Consider the following 19,912-nt stretch of genomic DNA (forward strand, 5'->3'; position numbering starts at 1 on the left):
GATGGCATTGTGCAGAGATGGTAATAGTAGTGTTGTTAGGTGTAGCTGGAGGATTAAATAGGGGGAGAGAGTGATTTGTGTATAATGAACTACTGTGCCCTCCAACAATGAGTCTTTGGACTCTTTAGACGAGTCATATAAGATATACTCAATAAAACAAATATACCTAAGTATGAATATGCAAGACATACTGTTATACATTTTGTTTAGGCATTTAACTCACAAAGCAAATAAATTGTTTAAAAAAATACTAATTTTAATAGCCTAAAAATTATTCAAATCTTATATGCATAATATTCTCAAGTTTGCTTACAATTTTTACAGAGAACAGGAGTGAGAAAGAAAGTGTCTACCAAGTTATGCTGGTAATAGGTACGCCTATGTAAAGCAGGGGCTGAAAATAAAATAAGTGAAATTAATAAGAATAATAATAAAGATAACAATGAATTTAAAAAAAAATAAAATTTTAAAGTGATAATAATAATAATATTTATTTATTTCTACCCTCTCTTAAAACATATAAAATCATTTCACTTTATCCATGGTTGTGTCTATTCTGTTAATGAATATCTTTTAAAATGTCAGAAATCTCTACAGATCATGTCATTATTTTGCCAACAGCATATTTTCAAAGAAAAGATATTCCTAAGGGATAATTAAGTGTTTGTGTAAATACACACACAAACGACACAGGCAGTTCCTGATTCATATACATTTTGACTGGCACAAATTATCTGAAGTAGCTAGAAAGGGCTAGTCATCAAATTCCTGACATGTACCCTCAAGGGATGTGCAGGATATGATAATACTACATGAAAAACTTATATCATTACTAACTTATCTACAATTTTCCTCCAAATCAATCTATTACCTGTCAAGACTCCAGCATTATCAGATCTTATATTTCTATCTTCTAAGGCACTTTTTTCTGTATCAATCCACCTATATATTGGTCTCCTCTGGGTCTTTTTTCCTGCCAACCTGGCAGAGAACACTTGTTTTGCTAATCTTTCCTCGCCCATTCTGTTTAAGCGACTATACCACCTGAGATTGGCTCTGCTAACACATTCCTGGATGCTAACAATGTCTAGTTCTTTCCTAATATCCTCGTTTTTAATATGATATTGCCATTGATGCCATCTGTTCAGACCCCTAATCTTCTTTCTCAGGACTCTCAATCTGTGATCTATAGTCTTTGGTCACGTGTTTTACTTTTAACCCAACTCTCAGATCCACAAGTTAAAATCAGTTTGAACACTGTCTTGTATACAGCTAATTTAGTGTTTTCACTAATTTCTCTCTTATTCCATATGAATTTATTCAATTGACTTCCTACCATACCAGCTTTGTTGATTCTGTTGTTTATTTCCATATTTAATTTACCATCTTCACTAAAAATTATGCCTAGGTAGCTGAAATGTTTTACTTGTTCTATAGGTTCTCCATTCACAATGCAGTTCTTTTCAATGCGTCTGCCTATTTTCATGTTTTTGTCTTGTTATTGCTGACCATACCAAATTTATAACAACAGTTATTCAATTTAGTCAGGGAATCTTGCAGCCTTGTACAGGATTCATTTATAAGTATAACATCATCCACATAAAGGTTTAAATAAGGAAAAAGGTGTGTGGCAGAGTAGTGTCCCTCCTACAATGAGTCCTTGGACTCCTTGTAGGTGTCACATAATAATAATATTATACCCTTTCCCACTTCTGCAGTGAAGTCCCATAGAATGAAGGGAAAATCTCTCTAATTGCAATAGTCTTTCAAGAGGTTTCATAGAACTTCTCACATTCTTCGTAAAGCCTGTTTGTGAGAAAGCGTGCCTAAACCACGAGTGACACATAACAGAATGAGCCTTAGGTCTAATCAAAAGTTACCTTGTCATTTATGGGCATAACCAAGAATGGATCTTGTCTGGCCATTCCTCAATATCATAACACCAAGTAGTGCTTTAAATTTAAAACTAAACATGGATGGAATAAATGTGAGTGTGTATTCTAAAACTTAGAAGAGAATCAATGGTAAAATCATTTGAAAAAAAAAAAAAAAAAAAAAAAAAAGATGCTATATAGAAAAGGTATTCCTGGTATCTAAAAATGTCAGCAGAGCTAACTTGTGGTGCTAAAGCCATTTAAAATTCAATTTAAAGTTAAAACACTTAATGCACAAATGGTACTAGACATTTTATAGAAATGGTAAACATAACGATACTTTTAAAAAACAGTTTAACACATGTAAATGAAATAAGAATTTATTTACAACTCTGATATATTTCAATCGCTGTAACATGAGGATCATTCAGCAAGAGAGCAAAAGTGTTGGTTACAACATTCAAAATATTAATACAGGAGTTAGTCATAAATCAAAGAGCATGAGTCATATACTTTAATGTATCTTGGTACTTATACTGTACCTTCAAAAAATATACAGGGCATACTTATAAGTACTGTATAGTACATGGTACTTTGCAAGAAATAATAATCACGCTACTTCAGAGCTTTGTGTTAGTAAATCATGAGCTTATGGCTACCAAATACATATTACAGAACAAAAAGTAACATGAGTGAATTCAAATAAGTCAAAATATGAACACAAAGATATTTTCTTTCTTACTAATCCAAAGGACAAATACACGTTACAATATCTGTACAAGCTTTGGAAAACCTGTTTAATAAGACAATATGTAAATTGGTTGCTGTATTCTTCTGAATGTCAAAATTTATCAAATAGGCATCCTTTTAATCTCAATTTCCACTTGGGAAAGTCTGCCAGAGCAAGTAATAGTAGTAAGGAAGATCATCTGATCAATGCAACCTGCTTGTGGGCCAGAAACACTGAATTCAGTTTTTCAGTTACTATGCCCCAGTGTATTCTATGTCCATAATGTTGAGTTCTCAAGGGTAGTTTGCCTGTTTTGTAAGATGAAAAACCCTACTGTCCACACCCAAGACCGGCTAACTTCGTTATGGCTGAGAAAGATCCTTCAGCTCCTCACGTCACCAATGGGAATTGAACCTAGGACACTCTTTCCCAGGCATATGGTTGCAAAGCACACAGCCACTAGGCTAACCGTGTGGATGTTTCAATACATCAAAGTAATAATGACTAACAATTTTCTTCCTTCTGAAACCAATTACTTATCTATTTCCCATTTTCATCAAAGAATGCAATCAGCATGATTTTGGAATATCTGGAAATTTCTGGAAATAAACTATTTCGATGAGTTCCAACTTTGGACACCAGTAATAATACTGATTAGGAAACAAGATCAGCTGCTGTAATAAAACCTTTGCAAGCATCCTATGAATATTATTTTTTTCTTATCACACAAACATATTTAGAAGAGTTCCAACTGGAAAAGAAGAAGAAAACATACCAAACGTTTGTAGCAAATAAGCAGCAGATACCCAAAAGAATACAGAGAAAACTGTAAGCAAGGTAAGTTTATGTATAAAAGTAGCTAAACAAAAGTCATAGGAATTTGGTAAGAGTATGGAGAATAAATATCAGGAAGGTGGCAAAATGTTCTGGAGGCTATTGAAGAAGCTTATCCTAGATGTCTGGAGTAATTACTTTCAAAGACTGTTAAATGAACCAAGCAGACAGAACTGTACTAGAAAATTTCAAGAGGAATGCAAAAATTTGGGTTCGAGTCCTGCAGCGGGCATGGATGTTTGTGATTGTCTTTGAAAATACTAATGGTGATGGACAGTAGATGATGATGGTATTTACAGTTTGCTGTAGTTGGTGGAAAAGGAGAGTTGCAGAGTAAGTGCCCTCCCTCAATGAGTCCTTGGACTCTGGAGGCATCACGTAATAATAATAATATTCAGCCAGAAATGCTTAAGTATGGAAGTATAAAAGTTTTTCAGTGGCTACACTGCATAATTCAGAAGGCCTGAAAAGAAGGGTTAATTCCCAATGATTGGAGTAGAGCTTTCATAGTAATATCTATAAAAAAAAAGGGAATAAAGCTGAATGTGAGAATTACAGAGGAATTTCTCTACCGAGTGTTCCAAGTAAGATTTTTGCAAGCATTATTGAAAAAAGATTGTGGAAGAAAAACCTGGAGAAGAACAAGCTGGGTTCAGGCCAAATAGAGGTTGTCAAGATCAGATTTTCAGTTTAAGACAAATAGTTGAGAAATCATAGAAATATGACAAGCATCCGTACTTCAGTTTTGTGGATCTGGGAGAAAGGCATATGACAAGGTGCTAGGAGAAAAGCTGTGCAAAACACTTCAATTATATGGGGTGAATGGAACATAATACAGAGCAAGAGAGTCTATATTTAAGTTGTCTGTTAGCAGTTAGAATTGGAAATAGAGCAAGATGGTTTTTATGTAAAATCAGGGGTAAACCCATTCATCTATATGGATCACATTCTGAAAGAAAGTAGTATTAGGCCTGATATTAGAATTGGAGATGTCAAACTTAGCTCTTTGATTTATGCAGGTGATGTTGTACTCCTAAACACATCTAGCACAAGTCTCCAGGATTCTCTAACTAAATTCAATAACAGCTGTTTTTATCATGAAAATCAGCAATAAAACGACCAAAACTATGAAAATTGGCAGTAGAAAATAAAGAAAGTACCATAGAAAATTTCAGCTGCATTCTGATTTGGATATCCTATAGAACAAGTAAAATATTTCAGTTATTTAGGCACAATTTTTAGTGAAGATCAGTGCCATAATGAGGGGCTTGGCAAAAGAGGTGCCAAGGTTTGGGAACAACTAAGTTTGGGGTGCAAAATCTAAAAAATGTAAAAAATAAAAATAAATAAATAGATATAAAAGTCTGCTATTTTATAATATAATTTTAAATTTTGGCAATATGCTGCTTTAGACACACAAATTCTGCAACACACTGCAACTCATTTTGATGTGGTTAATAGTAAGTATTTAACATATTGCATTTAGTAAAATTTAACTTGTTTATATTTACATTTTTCAAAATTTTTGTCATTTTCGGTTGGGGGCGGGGTGCAAGTTAGAAATTTGCCACAGGCGTTTCATACCCTCGTTACTGTACTGGTGAAGATGACATGTTAAATATGGAAATAGACAACAGAATAAGTAACGATGCTATGGTGGGTAGTCAGCTAAATAAATTTATATGGAATAAGAGAGAAATTAGCCAAAACACCATACAGCAATATGCAAGACAGCATATACTGCTAGTTTGGATGAATTGGGTTAGAAATAAAGCACTTGATCAAAGACTAGACACCACAAATATGAGGGTTCTGAGAAAAATTAGGGGAATAAATCAATGGCATCAATGACAAGACCATATTAAAAATGAAGATATTAGAAAGGAACTTAACATTATTAATATTCATGAATGTGTCAGTAGAGTTAATCTAAGGTGGTAGTATGGTCACTTAAATAGAATGGGTGAGAAAAGGTTGGCAAAATAAGATTCTGATGCCAAGATTGCAGGAAAGAGACCAAGAGGAAGACCAAAGTCTAGGTGGATTGATTCAGTCAGAACTGCCTTAGAAAAGCAAAATTTAGATAGGACAATATTAAAGTGTTCACAAGTAATAGACTGATTTGAAGAAAATTGTGGATAGGAAGTTGATAATAATGTACACTTAATTATGTAGTGCTGTCATAGTAACCAGAACATCCCTATCAGGAAATTGATGATGATTTTTGGAAGTAAACTATTTTGGTGAGTTCCAACTGCGGACACCAGTAATAATACTGATTAGGAAACAAGATCAGCTGCTTGAATAAAACCTTTGCAAGTATCCTAGCATATTAGTTTTTCCTTATCACACAAACAGCATAGAACAGATTTTTCTTTTTCCTAAGTCTCTGATAATTATAAGTCATAAATTTATTCGCATTTAAATCGCCCGTGAAAGGATGCAAACAAGGTAAATCAATATTACTGCTGTGGATGGGCTAAGGATTAGATAATCAGGAAACCTTACTCTAATAACTAAACTTGGAACATTTTCAGGCCACTTCAAGCACCAAAATAAGCAGAATAGTGGGCTCAAATCCAGCAACAAATTTCATGTGCCACTTAAAGACATTCACAAATACTGACATCCAATTTGTAGAAAGTTTTTTCACTTGGTTAGAAGTTAAATTAAAGTTACCAAGAAATTATATTCATCTTTAAGCCTTTAACCAAGCGTAAGCAAAGTTTGTGCATGAAGTATCTTTACAACTAAGCTACTTGTATATAGAGGCTAATGACTTCACAACAATTGCCTTAGTATTTCGTAATGCAAAGCACACTTCCTTTCAGAAGTGTATATTGCTAAGCATTATGGTTTCAACCTTTACTGAGGTCTCATCAGTGTGAGCCAGACCCAGAAGAGATACCAAAGTTGACATAATGCACTGTCACATAAGTAGTAAAAAAATGTGCATCACCTTATTATTCAAACACTTTGAATCAAAGATAATTGCAGAAAGTTCTTTTTGCACTTGGTTAGAAGTTAAATTTCTTGGCAAGTTTAACTGATTATCTAACCAAGTGAAAACTTCCTACAACCATTTCTGATCCAGAGTATTTTAATCACATTATACACTTCTATTTATATATGAGAAATATATGGCTTTTGCATTAATTCAACCTTGGTATCTCTTGTGGATATGGCTCCCAATGATGACACCTGAATAAAGGATGAAACTAGTCTGGGTAGTGACCCCTTTCCATAATACAAAGCAATATACAAACCTAAAAGGATGTGTTTTGCATTATGGGATACTAAGGCAATTGATGTGAAGTCACTACAGGTTCAGGCCAAGGAACTGGCCTCTGAAGCACTGGTGTAGCAGGTGATAATGTTTCTGTTCTAAGATAAACAACAAAAGTTCCAGGAAAGCATCCTCCTTCTCCTGTCCTTTGATTCCTTCTTAATACCCAACCTTCTGGATTTTCTTCTGTTCCTTCAAGAGTAAACTGGAATGGTTTCTTTACTTCAAGAATATCTCCAGCCTCAAGAGAAATTTTAGAATCATCTTGCTTATTATATCTGTACTGTGATCTATAAAACACTATCTCCCCCATCTTTCTATATATATATATATATATATATATATATATATAGAAAGATTTACTTTGCATCACAAAACTAAAATCAACGACCATGTTTGTAAAAATGCACATCAACAGCCTCTATATACAAGTAGCCTATTTGTGAAGATACTTCACTTGCAAACTGTGCTTGCACTTGGAGAAAGGATTAAACAAGAATATAATTTCTTGGCAAGTTTAATTTAAAACTGATGCCCATTCCAGGATTCACTCATAACCTGTCTGCTGGAGAGTGGGTACTATGCACTTCAATCAGGTAAGCAGTAAAAGCTACTAGTAAATTGCACACTTTGTCCACCAATTCAGGGTTGCTGGTTGTTATCAAGTTGTTCAAGCTTTCAAATTTTGAAGTTGTCCATCTCAAGGATTGTCTGCTACGTCCTGCCTACCTTCTTTAGAACACTTAAACCATTGAATTTCAGTTTGTGGTGGTTTGCTTATAACATTGTGTATTTTAATGTGTATTTTAAAACTTCATACATAACTTGATATTGATCTATTGTTATTTCTAGTGTTGGACAATAATGTTAAACATGATGAATAAAGAATATTCATAAAAAAAGTAATCTGAGTTGGCCTTAAGTTGCTGATAAGGATATACTTGATGCTCTGCTAGAGTGATACTCAATCTAATTTTTTAATTTTATTTTATTTTTTAATCAACTATCATTACTTTTTTTGTTGAAATAAAAATAAAAGACTATATGATATCAAATGAGAATAACTTCAGAGAACTGCTTACCTGGTGAGCCAACATATCCTGAATCATTGCATTCTTCAAGTATTATGTTTCTTACCACTACAGGTTCGGGCCTAGGAACTGGCCTCTGAGGCACTGGTGTAGCAGGTAACGATGTTTCTGTTCTAAGATAAACGACAAAAGTTCCAGGAAAGTATCCTCCTTCTCCTGTCCTTTGATTCCTTCCTAATACCCAACCTTCTGGATTTTCTTCTGTTCCCTCAAGAGTAAACTGGAATGGTTTCTTTACTTCAAGAATATCTCCAGCCTCAAGAGAAATTTCAGAATCATCTTGCTTATTATATCTGTACTGTGATCTATAAAACACTATCTCCCCCATCTTTCTATATATAATATATATATATATTAGGAATTATCCAATTCATAAAGCATGCAATTAAGTAATCCACATTTTAAATATTTTACTTTGCATCACAAAACTAAAATCAAAGCTGCCATGTTTGTAAAATGCACGTCAACAGATTCACAGAAGCGTTCCTAAGAAGATACATTACAGCTCTAAAAATTTGATGCTCTATATACAGAGTGCTTGTTTAATCTGCAGTTCATGTTTTGGTATCAAAGAAGGAAGGTCTCTCTCATTAGCCTCCAATATTCAATTTGCATATATGAGCACATTAACCACAGAGGCATTATCAATTCTGTCTCTGCCTGATGATCTGAAAGAGAAAATGCAAAATATAACAAATAGTATGGGGTTAACCTCAAGAATAATCCCTAATTAAATTGCCAATTTTCTCAACAAGACATGCATGTTTACTAAGAAAAATCAAACTTAAAATAAGAATAGATGGAAAAAAAAATCAATTGTAGATATACTGATAGCAAAATTAAGTTTCTAATAAATAGAAATGGTCAGATGTTATTTATTTATTTTTTTTTTTTTTATCCATACACAGTACCGCACAATTTCTCCCCAGTTTACCTGGGGGGGGTTTCATCGTACAAACAGGCAAACTGGCCCCGTGAACACACACGGATACAGTCAGGAATACTTAAAATGATCCCTCCAGCCATGGGTCTGAATTGTCAACTATGCAAGTCCCAAGCCGAGATAAAAATAGGGGGTATTGGTGATAACTTACCTCCTCGTAATAGGGGCTCATGGCTGTTGAATCACCATACGAAATAAATTTACAAAAAAGTACCTCACAATACCATACAAGAACAAAAACTATGAATTTATCAGTGCCTTGTTTTTTCTTGTCAGGAAACAGCACCACACTACAATCAATTAACTAGTGGAAACAAAGGGCAGAAGTGCAATGTCCTTTTAAGGCCTGTTAGATAGATATGATGCTGAGCATGATGACTTAACACTAATAAAAATAAATAACATTTTCTGAATAAATATCAATAGTGAATATGAAAAGTATAAATACTAAACAGTTCAAATTGTTTCAAATAGAGAACATTAGCACATAATCATATTTACTTTCTTTTCCATCTGGAAGTTTCTTAATTATGTATAGACAGGTAAATCAATGAAACAGACTAGTGACTTGCTATGGTATGCTCAACTGAAGGTGAAAGAAATCACTAGCACCTAATACTTTAAGATCAGTCACTGATGGCAACATCAGATTGTATTCCTGAAGTTATTACCAGAATAAACTTCTTCATCGATCTCCTCATGCCTGAGAACACATGACTTTGACAACAATGTTTCTCCATCTACTATCTCTTGCCATGGCAGTTGCTTTTTCCAAAGAACGTCTTCAGATCCTTTGGATTTGATCTATCCATCTTACTCTTGGTCTTCCTTTCCTGAGTTTTCTTTCTATGCATGATTTCCTTCTCGATGTTATCACCATCTCGTCGTAATATATTATTATTATTACGGGCAACTCCAGGGAGTCCTTAGACTCATTGAGGGAGACCCCAAATCATATTCATCACAACTATTCGACATTCATACAGTATCTATCATACCGCGCCTTAAACTCATTCACTGTCACAGCATCCACCACAGACTCTGGCAGCCCATTCCACTCATTCACCACTCTAAAAGTAAAGAACCCAGCTCTAACACCCTTACTAACCACACTTTTGCCCAGTTTCCATGGATGTCCCTAGTCCTCCCACAACCAGCCCTGTTCTCAAAAATATCTTCTGAATTAATTTTATAGAAACCCTTCAGTAATTTGAATGTCTCAATCATATCTCCCCTCCTCCACCTATCAACCAATTTTTGCAACCCACAAATCCTCAACCTGTTCTCATAAGGTTTCTTCCACAGACCTGCTATCATCTTGGTCACTTGCCTCTGGATCCTCTCAACCTCCTTCCCATCAAGAAGAGACCTAGGTGACCAAATCTGGGCACAGTAGTCGAGATGGGGTCTTATCAAGGCTCGATACAGAGGAACAATAACCTGCTTGTCAATGTATTCTTCAGCAACCAAGTGATTTGATGAGCTGATTTGGCCACTTTTGCAATGTGACCCCCTAAACTTCAACTCCTTATCCACCAACACTCCTAAATCTCATGCTTCATCAATTTCCTGGAGTACAGTTCCACCAATGTAATAAACTGCTGCTAATCTTTTCACCCCAAAATGTATAACTTTACATTTTGCCACATTAAATTGACATCCATTCTCCTTAGCCCAGACCTCCAATCTATTCCAAATCATCTTGCAAAATTTTGACATCATCTGCATTCACTATTGCCCTACCCAACTTTGCATCATCCGCAAACAAATGAACTGTTCCTCTCAGATCCTTTCCTATATCATTAATGAAAAAATTAAACAGCAGTGGTCCAAGAACACATCCTTGTTGCACACCACTAGTCACAGGCTGTCTTGTGACTAGTGGTGTGCCACATAAACTACTCTCTGATATCTCTCCATCAACCACCCTCCTATACATCTCACCAACCCTATATCCATCCCCATATGCTGCATTTTACTGATTAGAATTCCATGTGGTATCCTGTCAAGGCCTTAGCAAGGTCCAGTAGAATCACTGTAAACCAGTTACCCTTATCCAGTTTAGCCGTCACTGTGTTATAATACGTGAGCAAGTTACTGAGGCATGACCTACCCTTCACAAAACCATGCTGTCCCCGATACAGTTTCCCATTTTCATCTATCCAATCTTGTATTTTCCTCTTGACTATTTTCTTCAAGACCTTGATAACGATTCTTGTTATGCTGATTGGCCGGGAATTTTCAACAGCAGCCTTGGAACCACCTTTATGCAGCTGAACTATTTTCCCCTCTTTCCACCCCTTGGAACTGACCCATACCCGAGGCTCAAATTAAACAAAATGGTCAAGCTTTTGACCATTTTGTTTAATTTGACTTTTCTTTAGCCGCTTCACGTACGACACGAGCTGGTATACCATCCAATCCCACAGATGTATTGACATTGAGGTTCTGTAATAGACTATTTACCTCTACTTCATTCATCACAATTCCAGTATAAGCTGTTGGTTCTTCCATTCCTGCAATGTCACCACCTGAATGATACGCTCTTGCAAAGTGCTCGCTCAGTAATTCCACTATATTGACTGATTCGGTTACCTCCCTATTTTGCCATGAACATTTTTCCTTTTACTTGCAACATATTGGAAAAACTGTTTGGGATTCTCTTTAGCCGGCATGGCCAATTTTCTTTCGTAATCTGCTTTTGCTTTTCTTACCACCCTTGTTACCATCCTGGCCTGAGCTTTATACTGTTCCTGCACCTGTGGTCACTTTTCTCCTTAAATTCCCTCCACAATTGTTTCTTTTTTTGCAGCTCAAGCTTAATAGTGTTATTCATCCATTTAACCCCTACTTGATTTATTATTCGGACTCTTGGTATACAGTGATTGATATATATACTTGGTATATATATCAATCATTGCCTCCTCCCATGCACTATCAACATCCAGCCCTTGCAGTTTTACATGGCATGGCACTGAGCCAAGCACACTCCTAAGCTTGTCATACTTAACAGCTCGGTAATTCCACATGTACCCTGTCTTGATTGTAAATTCCACTCCTTTAGCCACCTCCCAAGTCATGACCTTATGATCACTCTCACCAATTGGTGGCAACATGGTCATGTTCGTTACAGCCACATTCTCAGATGCAATTACTAGGTCAAGCACTCTCTGTCCCCTGGTATTTTCTACTACATGCTGTCGCAGATAGTTGTCCCTTAATAACCGCATAAAATCCAATTTCTTCCTCCCATGTGCCCTGACCAAAATATTGAAGTATCTTCTTGTTGACTATGCCACTCAATCTCTTTTTGATGTTTAATTATTAAGAATACTGACATTGGTTCTTTTATCCATCCATGAGACATTCAACATCCTTTTCCAGAATAAACAGTGAGAGAGTGAAATGGATGAGTAAGATAATTATGCAGGAGCTGAAGAGTAGGATGTTATGAAGCAGATATAAAAGAACGGGGTACTCCTCAACAGCAAGAGGAACATAAGGTATAGGCTAAAAAATTATGAATTTAGCGAGGAAAGAAAAACTGACATATGAAAGGGATTGATATACCAAAACAAAATCAACAGATGCAATCTGCATAACATCTCCAGCAACTGAAGTTAGTCTTTCATATTCACCTTTTCTTTTGATCAACACTACCTTAGAATTATCTAGGATAAAAAATCCCAGAATTCTCTATGACAAAATATTTGCCAAACACAATATAACTTATCAGTTTTCACAAGGATAACGATAAGTTTTTGACATGCATAACATAAACAATGCCAATCATAGACAGAAATAAACTTAGAGAACTTTTAATTTCTTTGCTGCAACAAAAAATAGATAAAATATTGTATAATTATTCAGTTAGTAAATTGATCATTGTTTGAAGAAGGCAAAAAGCTAGTATGCTATATAACATGCCATCCACACACTATGTTATCTACCACTCACAGAATATTTTGGTCTGCAATTATGTATTCTCTAGCTGATTTGCCTGCATGCCTAAAGAAAACCACTCCTTAGGTGGTGTAGGAAGGGAACATGCTACCTCTGTATTAGACCAGATAACTTGCCTTCATTTGCTAACTCACCATGAAAGTGTCCATATAATTATTCCTCATCAACACATGAATGGAACTCAGATCTTTTCCTTTTCCCAACTGCATTTATGGAGGCACTTTTAATATAGAAATTTTTTTTAATGAGTAATACTGTGATTTTCTTCAAAGATTTTCTTAATTTTCTTAAAACCAGATACAAATAACATGGCCTGCAGAATCTTACTTGTCCATTTTTACAAAATGGATATAATCCATGTATTCAAGTAGACAACCTTCTGCCAATCTCCCTTTCTCAAAAGTAAGCATTTTATAAGAATATGGAGCTTGGTAAGCAAATGATGATAATGGAGACAATTTGATAAAATGCAAAACAAAAGCCACTAATCTAGATGGGATATTTAAATTACATCTTCTGAGATGTTATCTACTCCAGGATTCCTTTGATGTAAATGGATAAGTTAAATATTTTTAAAGAAGAAAACATGAGGATTAGATATCAATAATGAGAAATAAATATAAACAACTTAATAAACAGTTAATAATTAAACAATGTTTCATTATTCAAAGTTAGTAAATAATTGATCATTGTTTGAAGAAGGCAAAAAGCTGGTATGCTTTTTGAAACTTTCTGGAAGTTTCAGCTAGAGAAAAAAAAAATGTAAAACATTCGCGACTCGTTTTTTTTTTTTTTTAATAATACATAAGACATTCATCATATGTTGTTTGCAGTTAATTTTTCACAAACTTACATATGGAAAAATTTGAACAGCACTACCATAGGCTTATTTGAAATCTCATATGTGATTCCCCCATATGGTACATGGGGGATCATTATTTAGAAATACAGCCTAGAGGATCTAATTCTGGATTTTTTTAAAATAGTCATCATGCAAAAATTAAGTTTTCCCATTGAAATAAGGAAAAACAACAAATTTCCCTTTATGGATGTTTTACTTGGTAAAAAGGCAGATGGTGGCAAATTAGATAGTGGCGTTGTATGGCGACTCCATTATTAAAGATGCTGGAGGATACAATGCACAAGGTATGTTTTCCAGGTGCTAAAATGAGTAGAGTGATTGAGGCATTGGATATGAGGTAGGAGCGAGCAAAAGAATTAATAGTATTAATAGGTACAAATGATTTGAGAGTGGACAAAGAGTGTCAGAATGGATATCAGGAGGCTGCTTAGAGGATAAAAGAGAATAGTGTGACATGAAGGGTAGTTAGCATGTTGCCTAGGTATGACTGTGGTGAAATGAGGCGGAGAGCAAGGATTATGAATGACATGCTGGCTGAAATGTGTGAGGAGACAGGAGTACAGTTTGTTAATGTGTGGAATGAGTTTGACGGATGAAGTGAGCTGTATGGGAGTGATGGACTGCATTTGAGTGGTTATGGTGTGAGTCGCTTGGAGAGACTGCTGCTGGAAGGTAGAGAAGTGAATAGAGAGAATGAATCAGATCGAGTGGGAAGTAATGTGGAAGAGCGGGAGAGTAAGACAGGAGAGTTTGAAGAGGTGGTTATGAATGGGGAAGTGAGTAGTATGAGTATAGAAAAATGAGAGAATGGGTGTGCAAGCAGAGCAGGGAAACGGGGAGGCTCAGGGTGAACAGGGGTACACAGCATGAGAAAGGTGGATGCTCCAAGAGGAGGTGAGCATATGTAGGCAGGAAAGGAATGGGATGACCATGGATCAAGAGAAAACAGTTGGAATTGAAAAGGGTTTTAAAATGAAGAAGCAAAAAGGGAAATGGCCCCAGTCGAGCATGGAGAGATCACATCGAGTGAGTGGTAGTATCAGTGGAACTAGCTGTAGATCCAGAAATGAGCTGTTGTGTTTACAAATGCTAGAAGTATAAGAAACAAGGCAGATAAAATGGTTGCACTAATTGCATCTGTTTACCCAAAGATTGTCGAAATAAGTGAGACATGGTTGGAAGAGGATGACATCCTGACACAAATAGAGATGGGAGGTTATAATACGTTACGTGAGGAGAGAGAAGGTAAAAAGGGAGGGGGGAGTGCTATTGATGATAGAGAAAGAGTTATGTGCATATAAAGTGGAGATGCAAGAGGGAAATGGGGCCAGTGGTTTTGAGGCAGTATGGTGTGAGATAGAGGTGAATGGAATCAAATACTTGGTTGGATGTTGTTATAGACCAGGTAATGTGGATGGTGGTGATAATGAAATGTACAATCAAATTAGCCAAGTAAATAAGAAAAGGGTGATCATTATGGGTGATTTTCATTATGGCAATATAGACTGGAATGATGAAATAGTGACTGGAATGATGAAATAGCAACTGGAAGTAAAGAAAATGAGTTTCCTGAGTTTTTGAGGGATAACTACCTCAGATAAGATAGTATGTAACAGAGGGCACATGAGGATTCAGGGTCTTGGATTTGGTCATCTCATCAGAGGATGTAAATGTAAATGAGGTGTCAAATCATCTACCAATTGGTGAGTGACCATTAGGTGATTACCTGGGTGGTTGCCAGCAGTGCGAGGACCTCTGTGAGAAAAGGGTATATGTGGAACTACAAGGGGGGGGGGTGATTATGAAGAGCTAGCTGGAAAAGAGATCAATGCAGCTTGGGGGATTTTCAAAAACTGTTTAGTAGATTCAATGTCTAAATGTATTCCAAGGGCGAGAAGGTTATATAAGGTGGGTGTAAGATAGATGAATAAAGAGATTAAGCATGCGATGCAGAGAAAAAGGGCATTGTGGAGGCAGCATAAGAGAAGTGGAAATAACCAATTCCATGAGGTCTATAAAGACCAAGCAAGGAGGGAGACTTAGTTGGTAAGGGTAGCTAAAGAGAGGTATGAACAGCAGTTGGCTAATGAAGCCAAAAAGAATCCTAAGGAATTCTTTCGATATGTAGCCAGCAAAAGAAAGAATAATTATGGAAGGATGACATTAATTGGAGAAAATGGTATAAAGACAGCTGATGCAGAATGTGTGGTGGAGATACTTAATGAGCAGTTCATACAGATCTTTCAATCTTGTGAATGTGACTTCATGGAGGGATTGAGAGCAGTTGATGATGGGAAGGAGAGACTCACTGTAGGTGAGCAAGAGGTATATGGAGAGTTGAGTAAACTACATGTTAATAAGGCTGTGGGACTTGATAATATATCACCACGTATTGAAAGAATGCGCCAGGGAGTTGACGCTTGCCTTGACATATTTTTTTAATATGAGTCTTGCACTCGGTCAAGTTCCTAAGGAGTGGAAGGAGGGCAAAATTGTGCCACTTCATAAAGAAAGTAATCGAACTCAAGCATCAAACTATAGGCCTATCTGTGTGTCAGGTGTTGTAGTTAAGTTGTTGGAGAAGCTTGTGAGAACTAGGATCCAGAGTTGAGTTGATAACAATGGTATTATCTTTGATGGACAGTATGGATTTGTTAAAGGAAGGTCATGTTTTAGTAATCTACTTACTTATTACAATGAAGTGACTGCTTCCTTGGATAGAGGAAAAGGATACACAGTAATATACTTGGATTTCGCAAGGGCTTTTGATAGAGTACCTCATGATAGGTTGACAGTCAAACTAGAGCAGATGGGGTTGGATGTTAGATTGGTGCATTGGATTGGAGACTGGCTATCTGATAGGTATCAACAACTTGTGTATGGGGAGCGATATCCAGGAAAAGGAAAGTCACTAGTGGAGTGCCTCAGGGGTCTGGTTTAGGACCATTGCTGTTTAACTTGTATATTAATGATATAGGTGAAGATTTGGATGGAGATATTGTTGTTTGCAGATGATGCAAAGTTGGGACGAACCATGAAGAGTAGTGAAGATGTTGTGGCGTTACAGGAAGACTTGAATAGATTGAGTGATTGGGCACGGAAATGGGGATGCGAGTTCAATGTTGCAAAATGTAAGGTTTTAAAATTTGGAAAACAAAGATGGGATGCAGAATTTATGCTTGGTGAGAATATATTGTTGGAGGTAGAGGAAATAAGAGATCTGGGGGTGAGAGTGGATAAGGATCTAAAATTTAGGGGACACATCGCCAAAATTGTGAAAACAACAGAAAGGCTTCTGGGAATGATGTGGAGGACACTGACATGTAGAAGTAGGGAGATTCTTGTTCCGTTGTATAAGGCTTTGATTAGGCCACACGTGGACTATTGTGCCCAGATTTGGTCACCGGGTTTTCAGAAGGATGAAGAGATGTTGGAAAGGGTCCAAAGGAGACGGACTAAGGTAGTTTCTGACCTCTGGGATATCAAAAGTATGAGGAAAGATTGAGAAGATGTAATTTGCAGAGTCTGGTGGACAGGAGGAAGAGGGGAGATATGATAGAGACAAGTTGGTAAGGGGTTGTTATAGGATCAATGCTGGAGAAGTTTTACAGAGAATAGTGGGAGAACTAGAGGTCATCCCTGGAAACTGTATAAAGAGGGTGTGAGTAGGGGAATGAGAGGCAGGTTTTTTTCGTGTAGAGTTGTGAATGATTGGAATGCCTTGCCTGAGAGTGTGGTGTCTTCAAGGAGTTTGAGTGTGTTTAAGACACGGTATGATGAGATGTGTGTGTGTGTGTGAGATAAAAGGCCCTCCCAGATGAGTCTTTGACTCCATGAGGTCTTGGGGTGGTAATAATAATAATAATGATGATCACTAGATGTCTACAGGAAACATGTAAAAATAACTCGGTATGAGGTGGAAACCACCTCATAGTGAGTTAGTTTTAGCTCACTGCATTGTCCACAGTAAAAATCTGGAATTATCATATTTCTCTTCAGCCCATTCAATCAAAATGGTTATTACTTAAAAACAGTGCTTAAAAATTGCCATGTACAGAAAAACTTGCACATATTGCTGCAGAAAGCAAATATAAACACTAAATATGTTACTGAACCTCTAGTATAATAAATTTAGTTTAATCCTTTCAACTTTCAACGGACCTCTAGTGTGTAGCTTATACATAGCACAGCTCAAACAAATGCTCATACAAACAGCTCATACAAATGTAGACATCAGAATTTCCTATAAGATCTCCTTTAGCAAAGAGCTAAAGGAGATCTTATAAGAATAAATAGGTCAAAATTGTGCTTAAAAATTGTCGTGTACAGAAAAACTTGCACATATTGCTGCAGAATGCAAATATAAACACAAAATATGTCAGTGGATCATAGTGCAGCTCATAGAAATGTAGACATCAGAACCTCCTATAAGATCTCCTTTAATAAAGAGCTCAAATAGGTCAGACTGAAGAAATTTTGAAATCGTAAGAGAATGAACACCTCAGTGGCACCGTCAACAAGCTTATGCTTGTTGGCAATGTCACTGGTACAGATAAATCAGACTATCTTTACAAACTACCATCAAAGCTAGTCCATAAGGACTGGCTTTGATGCTTTATCTGAATAACAACCTTCTATCACAGATTTTCAAAGAATCTAGAAATAAATTCTAGAATCTATACATACACATAGTAGCACTTTAAAGAATCAAGGTCTCCAAATGCCTCGCATCTGAATGTCTCATCTATTCACATAGCCTATCAGGCATTTTCTGTTAGCAATCATCTGAAAGTTATATACATAACAATGAATAGCAAATATGTTAGAGGTCTCACATGCTACATTTTAATTTTTTTTTTTTTTAAAGTAGTTGAGCCTTTAGCACTTCTCATTTGTGTAATTTCAAATTAAATTTACTGAAGATGTTAAAATATATCAGAGAAACATGTTTATTGTAATTTTCTTTATTAAAAAACATAAAATCATTTATGAATTTAAAGAAACTAGCCCACAGGGATGTTTCTGTTGCTGGACTTTTACTTTATTTGTCAATGGAAAATAGCTACAGATAATGTAAGCTTTTCTTAATACCTAACCAACATTTGGAAGAATTTATATACTGTATGCATAAATGGAAATGAATGTGTAACTTCTTTAAGTTCAGCAATCTGTATTTATTATACAGGTTATATAAATAATCTTCCTGGGAGTTTTGTTTTTTTTTACAAAGTTTCAACAAACTTGCATATGACTAAGGATAACAGCCATTTGTTATCCCTTTCAAAATTCACAACATTCGATGAAGGTTAAAAACTTCATCGAGTGTTACTGAGTTTTTAAAACAAACACTGGGTATAAAACAAAACAAAAAAAAATACACTTAAAACAGTATATACAACAGGGATGAAGCCCAGTATCTAGGACTCAAGATGTTTCGTTTACGTGAAATAGTTTACACAAAATAATAATAATAATACATATCTGTAACATGTATTCGTGCTCTGCTGCGATTTTTTTTTTTATTCCACCCCCTTCCGCTCCAGTATTTCGGAAATAATATGAACTCATCTGACCCCCCCCGCCCATCCATTTGTCATTCACTTCCTCCCTTCGGCAATCATTTTATAAATAAATAAGCCTTTTCCCATTCATAAAAATTACAACAAACATATGAGTTGTCCAAATCTTGAGGTGGTGCGAACAAAACTAACACTGATGATCAACGACTAAATTTGAATCAAATGAATGGAAAAAGATTATTACCACACATGGTCTTGTCTATAAAATGTTCTCCATGGGGCACGACATTTACAACACTTAGTGGATTTAATAACAGAACAGAAACAAGAATGCAACCGAACAGCACTATCTACGTTATATCTAATGTCAAAGTTTAGTTTTAAAAAAAAAAATCACAAGATGCCAACATAAGCCTAAAAAGCATGCTTACGAAGTCAAGCTTGTTGCTTACCACCACCCACCTGTGCCTTTACTATAAGACGCGAAGTACCAGAACAGAACCATAATAACAGTCAATCAATAAAAAAAAAATGCTCATGTACTCACATAGTCAAGATTATTTTTAAATGCTTTTTTTCTGGGAGAAATGTTGAAAATCTTCTCATAATCATTATTACTACACCACAAAATTTGCTATTTCAAATACGAAGTATCGTTAGAAAATTTAAACACCGCACTGAACCAATCTCCAAAGTCTCTGCACGCTTATCACGTAAAACGTGATAGTCTCAATCAAATTAAAACCATACTTTCTCAAAATAAATTACAAATATTTTAATATAGTATTAATGCTGGAGAGCCTCCACATT

The 19,912-nt window shown here is 35.8% G+C and overlaps 1 protein-coding gene across 1 annotated transcript in view; it reads right to left on the reverse strand.

Moving 5' to 3' along the window:
• Positions 1-19,518, reverse strand: part of Pi3K21B (phosphatidylinositol 3-kinase regulatory subunit alpha) — a 405,502-nt gene extending 385,984 nt beyond the window's left edge. The window contains exons 1-3 of the mRNA XM_090416099.1: positions 19,347-19,518; positions 7,807-8,483; positions 314-394 (exon numbers count right to left, since the gene is read on the reverse strand). Coding sequence (XP_090272225.1) covers positions 314-394; positions 7,807-8,143 — 418 coding nt within the window. The 5' untranslated portion in view covers positions 8,144-8,483; positions 19,347-19,518. The remainder of the gene's footprint in view (positions 1-313; positions 395-7,806; positions 8,484-19,346) is intronic.
• Between the last annotated feature and the right edge of the window lie 394 nt (positions 19,519-19,912).

This window comes from Typopeltis vanoorti, chromosome 3 (genome assembly GCF_054136105.1).
Source record: "Typopeltis vanoorti isolate ZY-2024b chromosome 3, IOZ_Tvanoo_1.0, whole genome shotgun sequence".
Classification (NCBI taxonomy): domain Eukaryota; kingdom Metazoa; phylum Arthropoda; class Arachnida; order Uropygi; family Thelyphonidae; genus Typopeltis; species Typopeltis vanoorti.